Source organism: Manacus vitellinus, unplaced genomic scaffold (genome assembly GCF_001715985.3).
Source record: "Manacus vitellinus isolate BGI_N305 unplaced genomic scaffold, ASM171598v3 scaffold_58_pilon, whole genome shotgun sequence".
Taxonomy (NCBI): Eukaryota; Metazoa; Chordata; class Aves; order Passeriformes; family Pipridae; genus Manacus; species Manacus vitellinus.
In genome coordinates this window covers 1,332,058-1,355,665 of record NW_021940671.1, presented here as the reverse complement: position 1 = coordinate 1,355,665, position 23,608 = coordinate 1,332,058, and the positions used below count along the sequence as shown (strand labels likewise).

At 44.3% G+C, this 23,608-nt stretch overlaps 1 protein-coding gene and 1 long non-coding RNA gene across 2 annotated transcripts; one reads left to right on the top strand and one right to left on the bottom strand.

Moving 5' to 3' along the window:
- Window positions 1–1,688: 1,688 nt before the first annotated feature.
- On the top strand, window positions 1,689–22,644 carry RNF10 (ring finger protein 10). The gene is made up of 17 exons (XM_018081873.2): window positions 1,689–2,001; window positions 7,254–7,456; window positions 9,957–10,156; window positions 11,184–11,274; window positions 12,307–12,491; window positions 12,569–12,705; window positions 14,202–14,362; window positions 14,686–14,814; window positions 14,970–15,228; window positions 15,454–15,587; window positions 16,633–16,750; window positions 17,097–17,198; window positions 17,705–17,839; window positions 18,746–18,843; window positions 19,072–19,132; window positions 19,283–19,441; window positions 20,314–22,644. The coding sequence occupies exons 1-17, from the start codon at window positions 1,689–1,691 to the stop codon at window positions 20,388–20,390; spliced, it is 2,562 nt and encodes an 853-aa protein (XP_017937362.2). The 3' UTR covers window positions 20,391–22,644.
- Window positions 22,645–22,961: 317 nt separating this feature from the next.
- On the bottom strand, window positions 22,962–23,530 carry LOC115307818. The gene is made up of 2 exons (XR_003916180.1): window positions 23,421–23,530; window positions 22,962–23,242 (listed from the first exon to the last, which is right to left on the bottom strand). It is a non-coding gene; the product is annotated as an uncharacterized LOC115307818 (long non-coding RNA).
- Window positions 23,531–23,608: the final 78 nt, after the last annotated feature.

The window sequence follows — 23,608 nt, the reverse complement described above, 5'->3', positions numbered from 1 at the left end:
AAGATGCAGCAAGATGTTGTGGAGTGTGCCACTTGGTCTCTGGAGGAATGCAGTGCTGAGCATAACACTGCAGCTCATTTAAAGAGGATGAGTGTTTGTTCATAATGTTTTCCGATTGAACATTATTTTGGACTTTAAAAAAATGAAGCAAAAATGTTGGTATGTAAGTAGTTCAAAAGGGACGAGTTCTGTGGACTCTATTTAATCCTTTACTCTTTGCTCCAGAAAGAGCACTTGAATAGTAAAGGTAAGTTCTTAGTGGTCTCTCTTGCAGGATTTTGACAGGAAATATATTTAAAGCATTCCTACCTGGCAGTGCACCGTGGGAAGGAATTCTGCAGCTGTGTGACTCAAGACCAGTCCCTTCATCCTCTTCTGCCTGTGTTCTTTTCTCCTCAAGGGTGCTCAGAACCATGGACTGTTTCTCAGACTCTCATCTTGTGACTCAATTGTGTGCTAATGGCACAAAGCCTGGTGCCTTCAGCCTCCCTGAGGAAGCAGACCTTGGCCTCCAAGGGCAGTGTCAGGGATTTCATTAGCATAGTTGTTTTTACTGGGGGGCGGGAGGGGCAACTTCCTTGTATTTATTTTCTTCCCACAGCCAGCTTATTTGCAAATAAAAATGTTGTGTTTTGCCTTGAAAAGCTTTTTTCTCTCAAATCCAGAAGATCTAAACACTGTGGTAACCATACTCATAATGTGGTCTGTAATTCTAAGAGTAATAGACCTAAACAGGAAACAAACAGGAGTTTAAATAAGGCCTTTTATGAGGCTTTTCTTAAAATAATTTTTATAGAGGATTTATTGAAATGTGTAAAGCACAAGTTCTCGGATTTGTTGATCTGGTGTTACAGGGCATGGGGCAGAGAATTTTTCCTTTAGCAGGTGCAGCAAATGAGCAACAAAATTCAAATTATGGCTTTATCTCTGTAGGTACAAAACTAGTGTTGAAGCTTTTACTTGAGGGCTGTAGATTCAGATCATGGTATGAATTATGGGGGGAGAGGTGCCCTTATGTGCTCCACCCCTTCTGTTTTTGAACAAACTGGGAACTGCACTCCCATTGAACTTGAAGCTCTCATCCCTAAAATAATGGGAGGGGATCAGGAGCTGCATTCAAGATCTATATTATTTTAAAGTTTTTTTAAAAAAATGCCTTTAGGATCTCTGTTGCCTCGTGGGGTCTTTTCCCCGTTTTGCTTTGAAGGACGAGTTAAAAACTATCGCTTCAATTAGGCACGACGGTTTTGGGGTTTTGTGTTTTTTCTTTGCTTTTGCTGTTATTTGCTGCAGGTCGGCGGCAGTGATTTGCTATCAGACGATGTTAGGCCCTCTCGGGGGCCGCCGGAGGAGGGGCGGGCAGGGCTCGGTGTCGCGGCTCCCGGCGCCCCGCGCGGCCGAGGACTACGAGTCCCGTCATGCCCTCGGGCCCGCCCGGCACCGGCTCTTCCGGGGTCCGGCCCTGCTGCGGGCGATCGTCGCCATTTACGGGCCGCGGCGGCCGGCCGGGCCGGTTGGCCCGGACGGAGCCGGGGTGGTGCCGGTGGTGGTCCCGCCCTCGGGCGAGCAGCGCCGGGCCCGCGTGGGCTCCCTGGGCGCTCGTCCTTTTCCCTTCCTTTCGCCGGAAGCCCCGCAGGCCGCCCGGGATCCGCGGCCACCCCGGTGTCGGGGAGCAGCGGAGTGTCGCCATGAAGGGGCCGAGGTGCCGCGCTGCGGCCGCCCCGCCGGTCGCCCGCGGGCATGAGCCTGGGACCCGCCGGCTCCGCCGCGCCGTGTGCACCCGCCCTGGGCCGCCGCTCGCGCCGGGGCGCCAGTTGTGCTGCAGGCCGCCCGGCGCACCCCCGCCCGCCCCCGCTGGACAGAGCAGCCCTGCGGCTCCGGCCCCGGACCCTCGACCGGCAGCAAAGGCCAGCAGCCGGGCGGTCGCCTCGGCCGGGGCCGCCGCGGGGGAGTCTAGCCACGCATTTGGAACCCGGAAGGGGCTCCGGAGGGAGGGAGGGGGTAACCGTGGGGCAGTGGGGGCCCACGGCCTGTGCCGCGGTTGGGTTCGTGGCGAAGCTGGACTTCGCCTTGTCGGGTTGTTTGTCTCTCAGCTGGGTTTTTAATAGGCGGCGTTTCAGGTCACTGCTTGTTTTTGGTTTCTTTTTCCTTCCTCTTCCGGCTCTGCTCGCTGTTCGCAGAGCTGGGATTCCCACTCTCCTCTTCCTTTAAGGATTAGTACTTTATCTTCATTACTATTGGAGTAATCAGCTTTAGAGCTAAAGCTCTGCTTCTATAGTAAGAACATACGTTTGCCAGTGCCTGTGAAAAAACCCTTAACTTCATTCTGTACTCAGTGTGTTGTTACACCTTGCTGAGGGTCTGATATCGTACACAGCATTCCCCTTATCCTGGTGTTTGTAACCTGCTTTGGGGGAGCTCGGAGTTAGATGTGTGTTGTTTGCTCATCTGGCATTCAAGCCAAAGTGTCACAGCTGTCATTGCAAACAGCTGGTTCTGCTGACAAAGCGGTTCACCAGGAGCCAGGATAGTTCCTGTCATCTTTTCATGGTAAGACCTAAGCCCACGCTGGTTCTCTAAACATCTTGGGGAGCAGAGTGTTCCTGGCAACCTTGCATTTTTTTTTCTAAAATTAGAAATAGGGCAATAGTGATTAAAATTAGTGTTTTTAATCCTGTAACTATGTGAGAGGGTGTCAACAGGTTACTACAACACCATTGCTGTACTAATTTCCTTCCTCCTCAGTGGTTTGTTTCAGCTGTATTACTTCAGGTCTCTGAGAAAGCAGCAGTGTACCCCAGAGAGTTAACAAAATGGGTATCTTGAAGGTGTTTGTTGACTTCTTTTTGGACCTCCTAAATGCGCTCATGTCATGGGTAACCAAGTATTACCTGCTCTTCACCTCTGTTAATTGATCTTCCACAGGATTGACAGAAGTGGGACATGGGAAGTGACTCACCCACAGCTCCCCAGGTTGTGGCGTAACTGTGCAATTACAGTGAAATTTTAACTTCAAACATGTAAAAATCTTTTTAGGGAGAACTTTTTCTGTCCCTGTCTTGCCAAGAGACACCTCCTCACTACAGCTTCTTTTGTAGTGATGTGTGGTGCTGTATGGAGAGTTGTTCACAGAATACAAACATCCTTCAGGAAGGAGTTAAGGTGGCCTGTGCTGTGGCTGGCATGCCTTCATGTAGAAGATATGGTATCTGTGCTGAGGAAGGAAGTAAAAGGCCTGTCATTTCAGCCCACAATGAAAATGTTAAGTGATTTTTGTGGAATGTCACGTTTTACAGGCTTGAAACAATGCCACCAGTAGAAGAGGAGCAGTGGGGAGAGGAATCCTGATGCCTACTCCAATACTTCTGATTTTCAAAGTTATTAAGACCTCTGTTAATTGTGTGTTTTGGTAGCTGTTGCATGTAGGACACTGGCACGTCACCATATGTGATTTTTTTCTTGAGTTCCTTATCATTGGACATGTAGCTGATGTGGTCCACCCAATTTCCCTGCCTTTTCAGGAAAGGTGTAGGATGTATTCTCTGTTTCTCCTCTGAAATGGAAAGTATTTTTATGGACCACAGACCTTCCCCAGATGGTCACTGGGTTGAGTTCACTCCAGCTCTTGCCATTTCATGCTTTCCAGAGTTACCTGCTGTAACTGCCCAGCTGAGGAAATGGACACTCGTGAAACTCTGTGGCAGCTTCTCCTTCTGTTTCTCTTGCAGCACAGCTGGAAATGGGCTAAATAGAATATTACATTCTCTTCTACTTGTGGAAGTTGGATTCCACCTATCTTTCAAACTTGGCCTTAGAGACTAAATTAAACTCGGAAGTTTCCAGCAGAAAAGTTTCTTTGGGTTATATATTCCAACAGGAATCATATTCCATTAGGATGGAACAAAGTAGCTAAGGAAAAACAGGCTTGTTGGGTGTCTCTGCAGTCCTGGAGACCTGATGGACATAATTAATTCTTAGAGAAGTTCTGGGCCTTATCATACCCCGTGTGAGATGCTTGGCTGGGCTATGTGAGTGCTTGGTCACCTCTTGCTCACTGGGATGTTTGCCTTGGCAGCAGCAATAGCTTCAGTGTGTTTTCATGAAACCACCCTGTGGCTTTAGTGTGATCCACCACAAACCCCTTATGCAATACTGTTGGCTTCAGCACAGCTCAGCAGAAAAGAAGAGATGAATAAAGGTGGAAGGAAACTACAGTTCTCACCCCAGCAGCAAACCAGTACTGCAGCCCCAGTGCCAAAATGGTCACCTAGAGCTGCTCCTAGTCCTGTGAACTTGGTCTCCTCTCTCTGGGTCTTTGGAGATACAGGGCCTGCTCCAAAATGCATGAACAGTTTTGTTATTTGTGGTTTTAAGTTATGTAGACAGTATTTTTTTATAAGTCTCTTGGAGTGTGGATGGGTAGCTACATCCACATAATCTCTGTGTGTGTATATATATATATATGTATATGGGTTAGATCCTATGAGAACAGCAAAAGGACAGAGGACCTGAGTGAAGAGTAAGTACCTCACCAGCACTTGCTGTTGCTCATTCCTAATTAGCCAAGGAAAGAAAGAAAAAAACAAACTATCAAATCCAAACTTATGCTGCTTAAAACTGGGCTCTAACAAGAGAGGATAGCAGTGAGAATCCTTCACTTTTCTCCCTGCATGAGTGCAGCTGTCCTGCCCTGCTCTTTGTGGAGTGCAGGGATGGGTGATATAAAGCAGAGAGCTCCCTGATGTGGAGTGCTGGAAGGGTTGGAGCAGCGTTGCTTGGATTCAGGGTGGAGGAAAAGTGTTCAAATTTACAAATTCATAGTCCAGATCTTGTCTGCTGACTGATTTCAGTGCTACTCTGATGGACCAGACTTCTCCTGAGGATAATTATTCTGGGAGCAGGGAGGAACTAGCAATCCATAAAATCAGATTTGAAGCATTGTGAGATTGGTTGTAAGGTCCTTTTAACACAGGCACAGGTGGAGAGTCCTTCCCTATAAACGTGAGAGTCAGTAGTGATTCTCAAAGACTTTGAGAGTTGTCTTGAAAGGATCTGTAGTATGACAGGAATGTGTGTAAACCAGCTGACTGACAAATTTGGTGGTGAGTAACTTGATTAAAGCTTGAAGTGGTAGGAAATTCTTCTGTCAGCTGCAGGTGCAAGCTGTTCCTTGTTCCTGGTCCTTGTAAAGACCCACTTTAGACTGATTTCTCTTGAGTTGTTTCTTTTCCCCATTTGAAGATTGCAGAGAAACTGCAAAGTTGTACAGGCAGTAGGTGTGTGCCCCTCTGGAGTATTCACTGAAATTGGAGATTTATGAAGGTCGTGGAGCTCTAAAGGGACAAGTTCTGCTTCTGAATAACTGAAGTAACAGTCCAAACCTCTTCAAAATTACTTAATTTTTTACCAGAGACTCAGAGGTGTTGATTATTCCTTCTTCCCTACAAACACTCTCAAGAAACACTTGGAGTAATCATTCAGCCAGACCTGGTCACACCCTCAGTACTTGGCAGCTTCTGGTGTGTTTTTTTCCTGATAACGCTCAAGCCATGTCTTTTTAGCCTGATGTGCATTAAAGCAGTGCCAGCTATGCAAGCATATGTTTGAGTTACACAGCTGTGCTTCTGACAGAGTTGATTTAATTCTGAATTAAAGGATCAGCCCTTTCAATAGCAGAGTAAATGACCAGTTCTGATGATAAAGTTTGTCTGCAAAAAATGGCTCTGTCACATCATGTGAAAGTAATGATAGTGTCTTTCTATAGCTGTAGTTGCAGGCAAAGACTGAAATCTGCCAAGTGGAAGAAGCAGCAGAGCACCACAAAACCCCATCCAGCCACTTTTATTACTTAGTTTATTCTTAAGCAGTTGGATTCTCAGTAATGTATAATAACACACAACCTTCCAGTCCTCTGCCCACCTTTTTTGGGGGGTGCAAGTGGGAGAGGAAACTTAAAAAAAAAAAAAAAAAAAAAAAAAGAAAAACTTTATGTGAATGACACCACTCCAAATGTTTTAAATGCTTGGGTAGATGGGAAGCAGTGCTGGGAAAGGGGAAAAGGGGAAGCACCAGCAATGAAACTGCCCACGTGGAAACATGATCCTGAACCACAGTGGTGTGTTTGCCTAACATGTAAGGTTTATATTAAGGGGTGGGGAGGACTGCAAAGTGGGAAAAGGGAAACCAGAAGGCTTTTATAAATGCAACTAGATATTGTGTGGGGCCTTGCTGTTTGTGTAATGTTTACTGGGTATCCAGAGTGACTTCGGGGCTGGCTGGTGCGGGTGGATGTCTTGCTGGGCCTGTGGAGTTTTGTTTCTGAGCTTATCAACATACATCTTCTACAAATAAAACTTAGGGCAGGTGGTGGAAATGCCAGGTTAAGCGACAGGTCAGCAGTCTGTTGTGTCCTTGGGCAACTCTGATCTTGTGTTAAGACTACTAGAAATGCCTTCATAGTATTAACACCCTGTTCTAGCAGTCTGATGTAGCAGCTGTTTTAGACACAGGGAACTCCTCTCAGGAGCCTGACTGATTTTTCTGCTCTTGTGAGCTTTATTCCTGCAGTATTTTGTTTTGTGCTTCACCACTGTGTCCTGTATTAGGGTCAGTGGTGTGCTAAGCATGTTTTTTGGCAAACAGTTCTGGCTGCATAGGTTGGTGGACTTAGTACTTAGACATTAGGTATGTGCCCTGCAAGGCCACAGAGCATTGAGTTTGTACTTCAAGATCAATTAGCATTTGTTGGCTTCATGACATAGACATATATTTTTAAAACAGAATTAGATCTGTTGGGGTCTTTTAAGCATAGGGGCAGAACTGAGTGAAAACAGGCAGTGTATTTATATGAGGGAACAATATATGATAAATTGTGTGTTTTCAGAAAATGGAATGAAAAAAGAACTAGTTGTTGTCAGTTTTTGTAATGTGGTATGTGATGTTGGTGTTTATTGCTTAATGAACCAGGCAACACACCAACATCTGGGGAAGGCAATTCCAAATCTGGATAAAGAAAATTCAACCATTCTGATAAAAGATAAAGCACAGCAAATATATCCTTCTTTTAAACTCTTTGACCAGCTCTTTGGGCAGTGACAGGAATGAAATGGTTGGGGTTGCTGGGGGATTTGGTGTCCTGATAAACACCAGGGCTCAAGGTAGTGGCTGAGGTGAACTTCTCTCTGAGGTGAAGTTACACGGGGTCAACTCTGAGGCTGCTGACCTGATTCTCTTTTTTTTTTATTTCCTTTCAGATGGAAAGAATGCGAGTGGATCCAAACAGCGTTATAATCGTAAAAGAGAAACTTCATATTCAAAAAATGAGAACTTTTGCAGTCAGTCCCGTCGCTCCAATTCACAGAAAAGCAAAGCTTTTAACAAGATGCCCCCTCAAAGGGGAGGCAGCGGCGGAAGTGGCAAACCTTTTAGCTCTTCTAATGGTGGGAGACGAGATGAGGTGAGAATTGTAATGCCACACCTCCAGGGCCTTCTTTCTTGGGATGACAGGATGCTCTGACCTGCCTAGATAGGTCTGCTGTGTTCAGCTCCTGGGCTGGGAAGGGAAAGAGTGATAAGAGGTGCTAACTAACATTATTGAGATGACAGAGGGACTGTGAGCAGAGCAGCCTGGCAACAACTGAAGAGGAGTGCTCTCTGCTCTGAGAGACTAAACTGCTCCTCATCAGACTTGGGCTCCAGACCCTTCCCCAGCTCTGTTCCCTTCTCTGGACCTGCTGCAGCTCCTCAATGTCCTTGTTGTGAGGGACCCATAACTGACCCCAGGACTCGGAAGTACAGCTTCACCAGTGCCCAGTACAGGGGGACAATCACTTCCCTGGTCCTGCTGGCCACACTATTTCTGATACAGGCCAGGATGCCCTTGGCCTACTTGGCCATCTGGACACACTCTGGCTCAAGGTCAGCTGCTTTTGACCAGCACCCACAGGTCCTTTCCTGACAGGCAGCTTTCCAAGTCTGGAGCATTCCATGGGGCTTGTGACCCAAGTGCAGGACCCATCACTTGGCCTTGTTGAACCTCATACCAATGACCTCAGCCCGTTCAGCTCCCTCTGCAGAGCCTTCCTGCCTTCCAGCAGATCAACTCCCGCCCAAGTTGGTGTTGTCTGCAAACTTGATTAGGGTGCCCTCCATCCCCTTGGCCAGATCATTGATAAAGACATTAAACAGGACTGGCCCCAGTGCTGAGCCCTGGGGAGCACCACTAGTGACCAGCCCCAGCTGGTGTGACTCCATTCCCCACCACTCAGGGCCCAGCCATCCAGCTGGTTTTTTGCCCAGGGAGCAGTGCACCCATCTGAGCCAAGAGCAGCCAGTTTCTCCAGGAGAATGCTGTGGGAAACTGTGCCAAAGGCTGTGCTGAAGTCCAGGTAGACAACATCCACAGCTTTGCCCTTGTCCATTAAATGGGTCACCTTGTCATAGGAGATCAGGTTAGTCAAGCAGGACCTGCCTTTCACAAGCCTGTGCTGGCTGGGCCTGATCCCCTGGTTGTCCTGTACATTATATGTGGTGGCACTCAAGATCATCTGCTCCATAACCTTCCCTGGCATTGAGGTCAGATTGATGGGCCTGTAACTCCTTGGATCCTCCTTCTGGCCCAGCATCCCATTTGCTGACTTCCAGTGAGCTGGGACCACCCAGTTTCCCCAGTGAGCCCTCCCACCCAGCCCCATAGACCTGTGTGTGCCTGAGTGGCACAGCAGGTGACCATTTCTCCTTGGATCATGGGGGCTTCATTCCAATCCCTGTCCCTGTCTTCCAGCTCAGGGGCTGGGTATCCTGCGGAACACTGGTCTTAGTATTAAAGTCTGAGACAAAGAAGGCATTAATTACTTCAGCCTTTTCCTATGTCACTGTTTCACCTCCCACCACCCAATAAAGGATGGAGATTTTCCTTAGCCCTCTTTTTGTAGCCAATGTATTTATAGAAACATTTTTTATTGTCTTTTACAGCAGCGGCCAGATTAGTTTCTAGGGCCCTTCTCCTTTTCTCCATGCATAACCTCATGACATCCTTGTAGTCCTTCAGAGCTGCTTGCCCCTTCTTCCAAAGGTCATGAACTCCTTTTTTTCCCCGAGTTCCAGCTAAAACTCTCTGTTGAGCCAGGCTGGTCTTCTTCCCCACTGACTCATATTTTGGCTCATGGGGGCAGCTTACTCCTCTGCCTTTAAGATTTCTTGAAGAATGTCCAACCTTCCTGGACTCCATTGCCCTTCAGGACATCCTCCCAAGGGACTCAGTCTCCTGAACAGGCTAAAGCTTGCCCTCTGAAAATTGATTTTGTCCAACCACTTCAGTGCAAAAATTTACATGAGATGGGGGTTTTGGGAAAGTAAATGTATTGGCATAAGTGACATCAAGGTGGAGTAAAACCAGACTGAGGCTTTTATGCTGATGTGGATCTAAATACCGTAGGCTGTTTGTGGGGTTTAACTGATTCTCTGATTTTTCAGTTTTGGTGGATGAGCAGCACTGCTTACCTAGACTGCTGACTCAAAATTCACCTGCTGCCTCTGTTGAATTCTCATTCTTTGCTTCATTATGTGAAAACTAACTGAAACAAGTACAACCTGTGCAAACAGTAATCAGAGTTGTATTGCTGTCTGTCTAAAAGAATATTGTCTGGATTTGAACAACTTTATTCTGTTACTCACCTTGACTGGGTTTTGCCAGCTTTTACTTGTCCTTACTTGTGTTTCTTTTTACACTCTCCTCCTTTTACTCAGTGTGGGGTAAGATCACTGAGTTCTGACTTTCAGATTCTCCTGCACTTCTAACGCTGCACTACTTGATTTGCAGAACTGGGATGGGAGAAGGTGAGTGAGGGAATGCTGCATGTTCTGTGTGTAATCACTGATGGGGCCTGGGTATCCACCTGTACTGATGCTTTTGCAGTAAATTCTGGCAGGTTCTAACAAATGCTGTTGTCTCTTAGGTAGCAGAGGCTCAACGGGCAGAGTTCAGCCCTGCCCAATTCTCTGGCCCCAAGAAGATAAATCTGAACCACTTACTGAACTTCACTTTTGAACCCCGTGGCCAAGCAGGACATTTTGATGGGAATGGACATGGCAACTGGGGGAAAAGGAACAAGTGGGGACATAAACCGTTCAACAAGGAGCTTTTCCTACAGGCCAAGTGAGTGGGAGACCAACAGGGCTCTTATACTTGTGCAGAGACACTGAGCTGTAAGGGGTGAACAGCCAGGGAATTGTGTTTGGCCTTGACTACTTGGATTGTCTTTTCCAGGGTGAAATTACCTTGCCATACTGTTTTTAGTGGTAATGACTATATTTGAAAGGGACGTTGTTCTTACCTATTTACAAGGTGTCCCATGGAGTGAGTCCTTTAGCTACAAACCAGTTAATCTGCTCTAATTTTCTGTCATCACTTTGGAATATGACACTCCATTTTGGAATATCTGTGTAGTTCCCTTATGGGGGACTGTGATTTTTTTCCAAAAAATTGGTATGTTGAGATGGAAGAGAGAGCAGTTGCTGGATGAAAGCTGATTTGAATTTGTAATTTCCAGAGGCAGTTACTTATATAGGTCTTAGTTCTTAAGCTGTTGATTATTTTGCAAATCCCTAAGTATGTAGTATAACCCAAATGATGATCATATAGTAATCCAGCAGCAGAATTGCTTTTGACTGGAAATAATGGTTGCTCTCTCTGGAGTTTGAAGTGTGTTCAGGACTCCGCTCTCTGATAATGTTAAAGATAAAAACTATTTTCAGTACTGGTGCTTCTGATTTTTCCCTATTGTTTTGTGGCTTATTGTAGTGAAATCTATTTGCAGGAACCCCAGTAGTTCTAGTTTTTGTGACCACATTTTTTCCCCATGTCGATTCCTTGTTTTTTAATAGATCCCTGATGGAGCTGGCTATTCCTTACATGTTTCTGGAAAACCACACTGCCTGGCTCATTCTGTAGTTAGTTTGTGATGTTGTGTCTAACTGAAATTAGACCCATCTGTATTCTGGAAATCTGGTTGTGAATTGAACTCTTGATTTTTGTAGATAGAAGTTACTGACTACATCCATCAGTTACTGACTACATAATTTTCTGCTGGACAAAGAAGCAGCTCAGAGAATCCTGTAAAATAGTTCTCAAAGAATTTTTAGAAACAACTGAGTGGATCATCTGTCTCTTTGCCTTTCCCCAGCTGCCAGTTTGTTGTCTCTGAAGAACAGGACTACACAGTCCACTTTGCTGATCCAGATACCTTGGTCAACTGGGACTTTGTGGAGCAAGTGGTCAGTTGTGATGGGCTAGATTTTTTTTTTCTCCTTCTTTTTCTTAAGAACCTCAACCTGTCTTTAACTGCCTCTTTCCCTCTGTGATGTTACATAAAACTCAGCTGTTTTTGAGTTGAGGCCTTTTCTGTCACTCCCACAATACTGGGAAAGATCTGTCATGGAATATATTATGAAATACTTTCATGACAGGAAAAGAGAAGTGCTAAAATCTATTAGGAAAATTAGCAGCTTCTTCTTGCTTTTGCAGATGGGAGCTCATCAAAAATAGTATCTGACATTCTGTAGACAGAGTCCTTGTGATCGAGATATTAACAGAAAACTTGGGCACGAGTCCATGGAAGAGGACTAGGGTGTAGAATTTTGAAGAATTATTCTGTGCATAGGTGGCCTATCTTGCCTAGCAACAAAATAGAAAATCTCTTTAGAATTGTGGTCAGAAGTTTGGGTTGCCTCAAGCAGAAACTTGTATCTGCCAAGACAGTCTGGTGCATTGGTGTAGGTGGAGAGGAGGTGGGCTTACTGTTACCTGACACTCCAAGAGAGCTGAAAAATCGAGGTGCTTGCTTGGCAGTTCTCTCTGCCACACAGAGATGCTAACAAAGTGTCTGACTAAACCCAGAATGTTCATGGAAGTGGGTAAGTTCAGTCTCGCAGCTGAGCAGGGCTGCACAAGTCTGCTTGTGTAAGTGAGGCCACAGAGCTCGTTTGCCATCTCCTCACTGTCTGAATTCGGATGATGAAGGTGCTGCTAACTCTTAGAGATGATGGTGAATAGCTCAGGGGAAACATGGGAAGAGTCACTTTTTAATGTCATTAGAGTAGAGATACCAGATGGGTGGCTCTGAAGGTTGTTCCATGTGCAGTCTGAAGGTGTTAATTCACAGTGTACTAATTTCTTGGTAAATAAGCAGAGCCTAAAGAGCTGGAAGATAAAGTGTTAGAGTAGATCTTACAGGTGGCTTATTCTGTGTCCCAGGAACTGATTTCTGGGTCTAAAACTTGTGCTATTCTTCTCATGTGCCATTCCAGCGAATCTGTAGCCATGAAGTGCCCTCTTGCCCAATATGTTTGTACCCACCAACCGCAGCCAAGATCACCCGCTGTGGGCACATCTTCTGCTGGGCATGTATCCTTCACTATCTCTCCTTGAGCGAAAAGACCTGGAGTAAGTGTCCTATTTGTTATGGCTCTGTTCACAAGAAGGATCTCAAGAGGTGAGACGATGTTTATTAAATTACGTGTCTCTTCAAAATGTTATTTTTACACCGCTAACCTCCTCCGTGCATTGCAGTGTTGTTGCTATGGAGACACGCCAGTATGCAATTGGTGATACCATTACCATGCAACTTATGAGAAGGGAGAAAGGTGTTCTGATAGCACTGCCCAAGTCTCAGTGGATGAATGTGGTGCAGCCTGTTTACATCAGAGGTGAGTGTATCCAAGTACTGGTGGCTGGAATCCTGCTCCCAGCTGTGACCAGGATTTGTGTAGACACAATTTGCCCTGGCAGTGCCATGCTGTCATCTTAAAATAAACCAGATTACAAAACATGGGGTTTAACAGCTGAAAAGCTTAATGACAACATATTAACAATAAACTTTCTACCCACACTTTGTTTTTTTTTTGTAAGGCTTTAACTTATGTGCTGTTTCCCTTCAAGTGACTGCACTGCAGACTCCTGCCTTCTCAGTCACTGCTGTTAGTTTGGTGTGTGTTTTGTATCCTACAATCATTGGTGTGACTCTTGCTGCTTTTATTGGCACTTCAGTGTCCTTAACTTTTTCCCCCCTGGCTCCTCATTATACAGCTCAGCAAAAATAACTGTGTCTAAACTATTTCAAGGCTGTAATCTTCACAAGGTTTTCATCATCACTTATCAACTGAAGTCAGTGAATGATATGGTGAAATAATCAAAATTATTGCAAACCTATTCCAAACATCTGTTGCCTGACATCTCCAGTTTTCTCCAGTCAAGAATGTGACTAACTCATCATCATCTTATCTGTTAGTATCACAAAAATTTGGTGTCTAAAGAAATAATTTTACTGAACATGGCTGCTTTGTGGGCTGTCTTGGCTCACTTCATTTTGCAGTCACATTTAGTTAGGAAAGGCTGCATGCATTTAAACCCTCTGGAAAAAGTCAAGTCTCCTAAAGTGTGATGGGTATCCAGCATGGAGGCTGTGGACTTACATGTTTCTCAGTATTTGAAAGTAAAGATCTTTTAAATCCTTTCATAAAACAAACAAAAGAACAAATACAGGATTTGAGATCATTTTAAGGCCAGACAATTCAGCATTAACTTGATGTTCTGTAGACAAGGTTGGACCCTTGGGAAGCTGTGAATATAGGGACTGTATTAATATGTGATGCTGTGGTTGCTGTAAACTCTATAGTTAAGTGCTTCTGTAACAAGGATGACTACCTTTTGCTGAACTTGCAGTTCTTTTTCTTACTATTTCTGCTGTGCTTCTTGTAAAAACCTCATCATAATGTTTTGTATGGATTTTTGATACATATGGACTTGTGAATTAGTTTGAGCCAAACCAGAGGTTGCACTGAAGAAATTTCCAATTGCAGTATTTTTGAGTATATTGAGAAGAGGAAGAAGCTCTAAGACTGCATTGTTTCAGGAAGTTTTGACCCCTCAAAGGCAATGCTTCCATCATGTAGAAGTGTAGGCTTCGTTTTTTTTTTATGTGTAGCAACTGAATGGCAGATAAACTGCTGTGTGAGGGAGATGTTTTTAGCAGAGCAGGTATGTGGCACCAGCCTGTGATAGAATGGTAATATGTGGACTGAGTATTGTCTTCCCTGGGGGATTAATTCACAAAACTGAGCAGCAATACAACTTCAGAAGAAGCAGCAGCCCAAACTGGTGCCTCTACATACAGACACTAATGATTGGTGCTCCTTCTGTTCAGATGACCAGCACAGCCAGTATTCAAAGCTGCTTCTGGCATCCAGGGAGCAGGTCTTGCAGCTGGTGATTCTGGAGGAGAAAGCAGCATTACTGAAACAGTATGAGGAAGAAAAGCACACCCCAGAAGCTTGCTTTATTGAGGCAGCTATCCAGGAGCTGAAGGTAACAACCTCTCTGGAGGCTTTTAGTAACTTTAAGAGTGTGCTGAGTGCTGAGCATCCATGCTCTGCTGCACAGATGGTAGTGTTCTCTTGGGCAAACCTGTACAATATTCCTTTTCTAAGCCTTTAGGTGTCCTACTTGGGTGTTCTTTCCAGTACCAAGAAGGAGAGGACCTCTCTTTGAGTTACTCTTCATCACAGATGAATTTCTGTGAAAATCTATGAAATCTTGAAGTATAGGACAAGGCTAAAAATAGCTGTGGTGGTGGTGGTCTTATGGCTTAAATGGCAAATTGAAACTTGTTCCCTTTGGATGACCTGCAGGAGCGAGAAACAGCACTCTCTGCTGACCAGGATAAAAACAATGGCATTGCTGGAATCAGTGCAGCTGTGGAAGAATTGGTCCTAGAAAGCTCCAAGGCTGTGGAGCCTGCAGTTACCCAAGAGAAAAAGGTGGGTGACAACTCTGCTCTGGCAGATCCTGTTAATATTTTATTCTGCCACTTCACACTGCAGTGTACGGTGAACTCGTGCCAAAGATTTTTGCAGAGATGATAATCTTTGAAGGAGGTGGCGTGGTACTAACTGTATCCTCTCTGCTGTGGTAGTGTGGTGTGGAATATCTCTCTGCATTTGATGAGGAGCTTGTGGAGCCTTGCTCTGACCTGGCAAGTTCCTTTTCGCCTCCTGTGGAAGTAGAAGAGGCAGTGCTGGATGAAGAGGAAGTACCTGAGGTGGACACTGTGGGGGAACCTGATACTAACACTACGGAAGAATCAAATCCAGCTGAAACAAGTTACCAAGACTCTAAAGATACAGTTAGCTCTGGACATCTTGGCAACTCTCCTTTTTACTATTTTTATCAAGGTCAGTGCAATAAAATCCTGGAATCATGGGGGCAGAGATGCCTCCTTTGGGATCCTTCTTGAGGAGTTTGTCCCTTTATTAGATGCAGCTAACCCCTGTGAAATAAAAGTCCCACAGAACCTCAGAAAGGAGCTTTAATTTTATTACTGGAGGGTGTACTGAGGTGGGGAGAAGGGTACTGAAAATGAACAGGCAGAGAAGGAGTGATGATGTCTTACCTTGCAGCGGAGGACGGGCAGTGCATGTACCTTCACCCGGTGAATGTTCGGTGCCTGGTCCGGGAGTACGGCAGCTTGGAGAAGAGCCCCGAGAAGATAACTGCAGCTGTAGTGGAGATAACTGGCTACTCAATGACAGAGGTAGTTATTCTGTCTCCTTATTAATTAGGGGCCGTGTTTTAGCAGATGTAGCTGATAGAGGAGACTTGTTTCTCTTTAGTATAATAAATAATAACTGAATGGGTTGGGATGCTAATCTGTGAAGGGCATCTGTGGAAAGTGCAGTGCTTTTGTTGTCTTTTGATAAGTTGGCTGCAGTCTTGCTTTTTATTTTCCTAGAAGGCAGCAAGTTCTAGGAGTAAGGGAATTGCAAGTTTAAGATTGGTTTGTTGTTAAAGCTGTTTTAAAACAAGCAAATTCTTTTCTCATATAAGACAGTAGCTTGAACTAGACTGATTATCATCTTTCTCAACTTGAAGTGTCTGCTTCAGTCTTAAAAAGTTGTTTCTGAGCAGTGGGATGTTATGAAAATACAGAGGATGGAAAGAAACTTCAGTGTTTTAGACAGAGGGAGTGAAAGTGCTTAAGGCACTGAAGTTCTGGAAGAGGGGATGGGTCTTGAATTCATTTACCTCAAATAAAGACAACTGTAAGAATTGACACATGCAGTAACAACTATACATAGTTTTTAATTAATCTTTTAAGAAATTATACATTCAAGTGAGAATGGATGCAGAGGTAGTAGGGAATTGTCTTCAAGTTTTTCAGCCCTGCAAGGAAAAATAGAAAACTGCTTGATTCAGCCTAGCAAAGTGGTGGTCATTAGTCCAAGTAATATAAGTATAAAAGGCAAAGTTGGTCCAGCACAAAAATAATTACATTATAAGACTGGTATTGCAGAATTTTATTCCAGTGATGTGAGTGAGAAGGGAGGAATAACAAGAAAATCAGTAAGCGAGCTGGAGTAGCTGCATCCAAATGTGATTATGGTGTAGTTGGTGGAGGTCTTGGAACATTTAGTTCTGACCCAGGGCATTCTTCACGTGTTTGTAGTTTATGAAATAATTGTTGTGTCTCTGCTGCTGTTTTTTTCCATTTGATTTGATGGGTGGTGTGCATTCCATCTCCATAAGCTGTGGCAGCCTCTGGGCCATGCTGTGATCATGTACTGCTCTCTTTTTATCAGGATATAAGACAACGTCATCGCTACCTCTGTCACTTGCCCCTCACCTGTGAGTTCAGCATTTGTGAACTGGCTCTGAAGCCACCTGTCATCTCTAAGGAGACTTTGGAGTTGTTTTCAGGTTGGTACTACCTTTCTGGTAGCCTCTGCCACGTATCCATGAGGGTGAAGGGGAAGTCATTCTTATCCCTTAATGGTGGAAAAAAGAACATACATAGCAGCTTTACTCCTCTAGCATCAACTATCTGATGACTGCTAGACAGACCAACCCCAATTCACTGTTTTTTAGACAACAATTATAAAAAGAATAAAAAAATTCCTGACTGCTTGGAAGAGCATATGTCGTTTGTAAGAATATTTTGTTACTGATGCGTTATGACTGAATATGTTGTTGTCAGAGCTGGAGAAAACACTGCCAGAGCATTGATGTGGGGTTTTTGATACCCAGTGTTGTGCATTGCTCCTAGATGACCTTGAGAAGAGGAAACGCCTGCGGCAGAAGAAAGCTCGCGATGAGCGACGGCGCGAACGCAGAATTGAGATGGAAGAGAACAAGAAACAGGGCAAATGTAAGTCGTGATTGCTCCTAACTGGTGGATTTGCAGTCATATTTAGTTGCTGGCCTGATTCCGTGAGCAGTAAGGATGAACTCTAAGGCCTTTAGTTTGTAGTGTGTACTTAGAGCAAGATTACAAAGTGTTAGAAACAATGTCAGTGTAGCGAAAAACATAAGCTGTTTTAGTCAGGATGTTAAGTGATGTTATGCAATGGCTGCATACTTACCTTTCTGGGAGAGACAGAGGGCATCTGAGGGCACAGCTCTATCTCCAGGGTGTAGAAATCTCTCAGGATTCTTAGTTTCTGTTTTTATAGTAATCACGATGTAGAGTGAAAAGTGAAGAAGGAAAAAAGGGCCTAGGAACTGCTTCCATCCAGCAGCAGGGCTTGTACTTGGTCTCTGAAATAGAGGGTGGAAAGAAAATTGAGTTGGCACCTCCTAGACTCCTGGAACAACTTGCATATTGACAGTCCTCCCCCACATTGTGTAGTGCTTTAATTTAAAACCTCTTTCTAGATCCAGAGGTCCATATTGCTTTAGAGAATCTGCAGCAGTTCCCTGCTTTTACTTCTTGCCCTGGAGAAACTACCAGCATTGATCATCAGAGCTTCTGTCAGTCTCCTCTTGGCAGAAGCCCTGTGTTTCAGACAGGTGAGCATCTGCAAAAACACACCACATGTAGCTCTTGATTATTCTTTTGGGATCTATTGCTCAGGTCTTCATGCTGAACTTTCTCAATACTGATCAAAGACGGCTTCTTTTCAGAGAAGTTGTGGCTGTTCAAGGCCAGGTTGGATGGGGCTCTGAGCAACCTGGTCTGGTGAAAGGTGCCCATGGCAGGGGAATTGGAACGAGATGATCCTCAAGTCCCTTCCCACCCAAACCATTCTGTGATTATTTCCTGGGTTGCCTGTGAGATCATACACAAAAGGCTGATGTAGCTAAGAAACATTCTGGTCCTTTGTCTGCTTTTTACTACCTCTACCTCAGTGACTTGGAGATCTGCCCTGTAGTTACCCCATCTTTTAAATCTCTACTGGGGTAAATAAAAGGAAAAAAGTGCCCCCAAAAGGGAAGAGAAGTGTGTATGCCAGGAAAACACTGCTGGCATTTTTTCTTTCTACCCTCTCCATCTTCCCCACCACATTATACTAAAATAAAATGTAGCTGATAAGCACTCAGTTAGGTTGTTGTCCAGTGATGCTTTACCAAATGTTTTATCTTGCGGTTCATAAAAAGTATTAAATAGAAACTAATCTTAAATGTTTTTCCCAAAACCAAAACGAAAACCCAACACTCCCCCAAAACCAAAACAACCCCCCCAACACCCCACAAACAAACTCAAAAAAAACCCCCACAACCCAACTTAAATTTCCCATAAATAAAAAGATTGAGGAAATTTGAGAGGTCCCACTGTGTGACTGATGGATGGAACCAATGAGGTAAAAATGGTTAATTACATAAGATAAAACTTTGTTTCATCCTGATAAGCAGCATAATGAGTGTCTTTGCTGAATGCAGCTGGTTTTAATTCATTCTGTGCTCCTTTCTCTGTAGAGTCTCTTCCAGCTCCATTGTCACCTGCTGCCAGCCAGATCAGCCCATTGCTCTGTGGGAGTTTGGAAGAAGAGTCTCCCTTCCCTTCCTTTGCCCAGGTAAGTTGTGTAGCAGAGTAAATCTTGTCAGAATTACCCATGTCTTAGTTGGGGGTTAATCTGATAATACAGTTGCTTCCCCCACAAAAACAATGTGGGATAAATCTTAGGGAGACATCATAGGGTTTGAGTGCTTGAAGGGGTTCCTAAATTTTTTTGCCACTTAGGGTATATGCAGGTTGGTTCTAATACATGGAGTTTAATCATATCTTACAACTTTTTTGATAGATGTTGAGAGTTGGAAAGGCAAAACCAGAAACATGGCCTAAACCTGTTCCAAAGACAAGAGGTAAGAAAATTTGATATTAATACTTCAGGTTCTCTGCCGTGCACTTAAATCTGAGAAATCTTGGAGCTTCACAAGAAACATCTGGAGTGTGGAGAGGCATTTGCATGGGGGAAGTTTAATGCAGCCTTTGCATCTCTTTCCCTCTTTCAGATGAGAACACTCTGGCACTCCCTGTGCCCGTGGACAGTGATGGAGAAAGCGACAGCTCTGACCGCATCCCTGTGCCCAGCTTCCAGAATTCCTTCAGCCAAGCCATTGAGGCAGCCCTCCTGAAACTGGACAAACCGTCCACGGCTGATCATCTGTCAGGTAAAAGGCAGAGGGGAAGGCAGGAAAGATTTCTGAAGTGAAAAAGTGGAATATATCTCCTTCTTCCTCTGGGAGAAGTGAGAGCAGCAATTTTGAGGACCAGAAATTGGCCAGAGAACAGTTCTGAAAATTGTCAGGTTGTGGTTTCTGAACAGCTTGAGTATGGCTTCTGTCAGCTTAAAGCAGCCTCTTAGTGGGAGCTGAGATCTCCAACTAGCAAAGAATCCTGTTAGGACAGAGATGGCTTTTGACAATCCTGTTTGCCATGTCTCTGCTGGAACTTAAATTCAGGTTATGCATTTTTAAACTAAAAATACCTGAGCTGCTGAACTACCGCTCAAGTTTGACCAAAATGCTGAGGTAACTGCTGGCTGAAATTACAAGTTAAGGAGTGTGAAACAAATTGAGGTGAACTTAAACCAGCCTGATGCTGGCTGATAAAACCCATTTATAATGCTCAGTTCTGATGTTCAGCTTTGGCTTCTGTCTGGAAACTGCACTGGATGATGGAGAGAGTTGGATGGGAGGGCCTGGGAGTTTCAGTGGAGTATCAGCTCCAGTTGTGTTTTTTGGACATGGATGGAAGTGGTATTTATCAGACAGACAAATTGCTGTTGCATGCAGTCCTGGGATCTGCTGTTGCAACAGCAACTTTGCAATCAGTTATGCTCGTTTTAAGTGTGTTTTAGGTGTGATGGAGTCTCCCTTAGTTTGTCTGCAGTAATTTTTTTGTTAAAATTAAACTACCTGGTGTTCAGTGAGTTGAAAGGAAGTGTCGTGGACCTGTAGAAGCCATTTAGGTTAGGGAAGACCATTTGTGTGATGTTCCTGTTCCATGAGAAGAATGACAGTTTCATTTTAATTCTTCACAGAGGAAAAGGGAGGCAAGAAAAGAAAGAAACAGAAGCAGAAGCTATTGTTCAGCACCTCTGTTGTTCACACAAAGTGATTCTGCTATTCAAGAGAAGTTTCCTCTCCTGATTTTCTTTTAATTTTGCTTTGTTTTGCTGCTATAGTTTTAAGTATTTAAATTTGAACAGCCTAAACTTGTGTTTCCAGAGCTTCTAGGGGCTTCAGAAGGAAACCATGACTATATGTGTTGAAGTAACATGTTTTGATTCCAACTGCTTAATGAATTTATACTGAAACAGAGTTTTGAAAGTAACAACCCAGAGACAAATCCACCAAGGCTTCTAATTGCCGAGTCAGTTCTTTGGCCTGATAAGCAGTTTGAAAATCTTTACAGCTGTGTAGCACTGCCAAAGTACTGCAATATTACCCAAGAGAAAGGGCAGAGAGCCTTTATTTCCCTGTAGTTAATTATTCATGGACAGAAGTCCATCTGACTGACAGTGGTGCTGTTTCAGTAAAGCTGTCAAACTGCTCTCTTGAGAAACTGGTTTTGGCTGCACTGGAAACAGGCAAAAGAGCTTACTGGCTTTAGAGTGTTAGCTGCTATATCTGTTCTGTTTCTAAAGAGCAAGAATTCCTCCTGTTCTCCTGGCTTGGAAAGATTTAAAGCTGAGGTGAGTGAGTGTAAAGCAGAACTTGGCTACTTGGTTTTGAAGTGATTCAGTGAATTTGTGTATTTCAAAATGGCACTAGTGGTAGGAGGAACCTCCTGGCTTCTCTCAGTTGTTCAGCTCTGTTTTAATGTGGGTGAGTGAGGCTGCTAATTTTTTTTTATTTTATTTTTGTTTTTTGGCAATTACACATTCTTTGTAACCTGGTCATATAGAACAAACGCTCCCCCCTAGGACTTTTGGTAACACCTGAATGATGGTTTGACACTGGCTGCTCTTGAGTTGGAAGAACAACTGATAGCTGAAGTCTGTAGATAACTTTTTATACCCCAGAAATAAACTGGGGTTCTCTTGTACTGGGATAAGGGCCTGTATCTGCTTGGTTCTGGGATGTAAATTGATGTGTGCTACAAACACGCCTCTTCTGGACCCCTCCCCGCTCTTTCTTTGGGTGGTCACATTCTGCACTGCTTGTGGTTTGATTTGAGCTCATGAGTTAAGTGGTGTGGATTTTGTTGAATAAAATGAACTCTAGGTGTAATGTACCAGTCAAGGCCAGCAGTTGCAATAAATCATATGCACATGCACTTCAGAGTACTAAACCCTTCCTCCTCAGCTGCAGCTGACCTGTCAGACCAGCCTGGAGCCCTAGAAAACTTAGTTCACAGATTCAAATTTTACCTTCCTGCTGACAAGAATTAATTCCAGAGAGCTGTATAAAGTACCACTAAACTTACAGTGGCAGCCTGAGTGTCTTCTGTTGTCTTTGGCCCCACTTGTACCGGTGGTCTGCCTGCACTCCTACAGGCTTTAGCATGCTCTTTTCCTCACACCGTGAGGAAAGTGTGTGTCTGAGGCTCCTGGAGTCAGGTATTCCAACACCACTGGCAGTCACTGGTTGTGTCCCTGTTTGAAAGGCTGATGTCAATACATGGATGCTCAATTCCAAAGCAACAGGCTCCACATTACACCAGTGCTTCCTTGAGGCACATGTGCCTCATGGGAGGCTGCTACCAAAGAGTGCACATCACAAAACTCAAGTGGCCGTAAACCAGAAGGAACAGGAGAGAGGGGAGGTAAAGAATACTTCAGCTGCTGCAGGAGGATAGAGGGAACACCTGCCAAACATTCTTTGAAAGTAGCTTGACTTCACGCTTGGTCACAACTAACCACACTTGATGGAAAGACAGTACAGCTTGTCAGGGACTGCAAAGAAACTAAGACAAGATGCCTGGAAGTGGTAATACATCTTGCTGTCAGTGCTTTAAATGCATATTGGAAAACAGTTGGTGAGGGCAGAGAAAGCAACTAAGCCATTCAAATATGCAGTTAACTGTGTTCACAGTGTGTCATTTTAAGCCATGGAACAGGAGTAACTTAGTGTCTAACCAGTATCTGTTGTGTTCTATTATCTCTGCACATTTATAGTCAACTTTTCTTTGCATTGGGAAGAGAGACAGAATAGCTGGAGCTGGTGTGAGTCACCTCCACATGTCACAGGCACTAGGACAAGGGAAGTGATGCGAGCAAGGCAGGCTGTCCCTTCTGCAGGGGCAGTCTCCATAGGGACAGTGTCTTCAATTGTATCTTGTTTTCCTATGGATTCGAGATAATACCAGCAACGCTACTTTCCTGTAACTGATTGGTGTAAACTTAATAAATATCTAAGCAGTACTTGTACCTATGACTTTTATAATGGGTGGGATGGAGTTGAGCCTTACAGCTCTGCCTTGCATTCCCTGTACTCTCTGCTCCTGTGTACACAACTGGTGCTTTGCTGACTCAAAAAATGGATATCCCGTGGCTAACAGTGCACTGAAAGATAAGGTAAAATCCAGGTTAGTGCTTTTTTACTGAAGGAGAATAACTACATTCCTTGTCTGTGCCAACTGCCTAAAGCTCACTTCTACCTCAGCATGAAGACCTCGTTGAGCTGCTACACTCCTTAGGAGCCCTGGTGGCCTGGACTCTTGGAGTGAAACAGGCAAGTGACCTACTTAAGGGAAACTGTATTTTATTTTTTAAAAAATTATTGAAGAACACTTGGAACAGGGAATGAAGTATAAATATGAACAGGTGCTCTTCCTGTGCCCTGCTTTGCTTAACACTGAAGATAACTGGTCACATCTTGATTACACAAGTTCAGGATGGAGGTGAACAGTAACAAGTGATGTTCAGTCTGTCTCTGTGCCATCATCATCCTCCTCATCTCCACTCTGAGACTGCTCTTCTGTAAGGGAACAGCTCAACAACGACTTCCGTATACACTGTCTTTCCTCTGCAATAAAGAAAGCAACAGAGGGTCCTTACTTGGTCTCTTCACATACACTGGAATATCCTCCACTTCTAAAGAAAGAAACATTTCTCAGGCCAAGAATTCAGAAGTAGCCCAGCATATCCTACAAAATCCCCAGGAGTTGAGGCTGCATTTTAGTAAAGTGGCTGGAGGAACTCACCTTCATTTGTACAGTTTTGCAACAACATCAGCAGCTGTCTTCTGTTATACTGAATCAGAAATTTCTGACATGTTCTTATGGTACCTGTAGAAGTTACAAGAAAAACAGGTAACAGTCTACACAACCAAGTGTTTCAGAGCTGCTGGTGTATTTTCCAAAGAGCATTGTATCAAATGCCCCAGGAACCA

What these genes read in the sequence shown, in the direction of transcription:
- RNF10 (XM_018081873.2), top strand. Translation starts at nt 1,689, where the DNA reads ATGAAGGGGCCGAGGTGCCGCGCTGCGGCCGCCCCGCCGGTCGCCCGC. An exon ending in GCTCCGGAGGGAGGGAGGGG is followed by an intron (nt 2,002 to 7,253) that starts GTAACCGTGGGG and finishes ATTTCCTTTCAG; the next exon opens with ATGGAAAGAATGCGAGTGGA. An exon ending in CACGGCTGATCATCTGTCAG is followed by an intron (nt 19,442 to 20,313) that starts GTAAAAGGCAGA and finishes AATTCTTCACAG; the next exon opens with AGGAAAAGGGAGGCAAGAAA.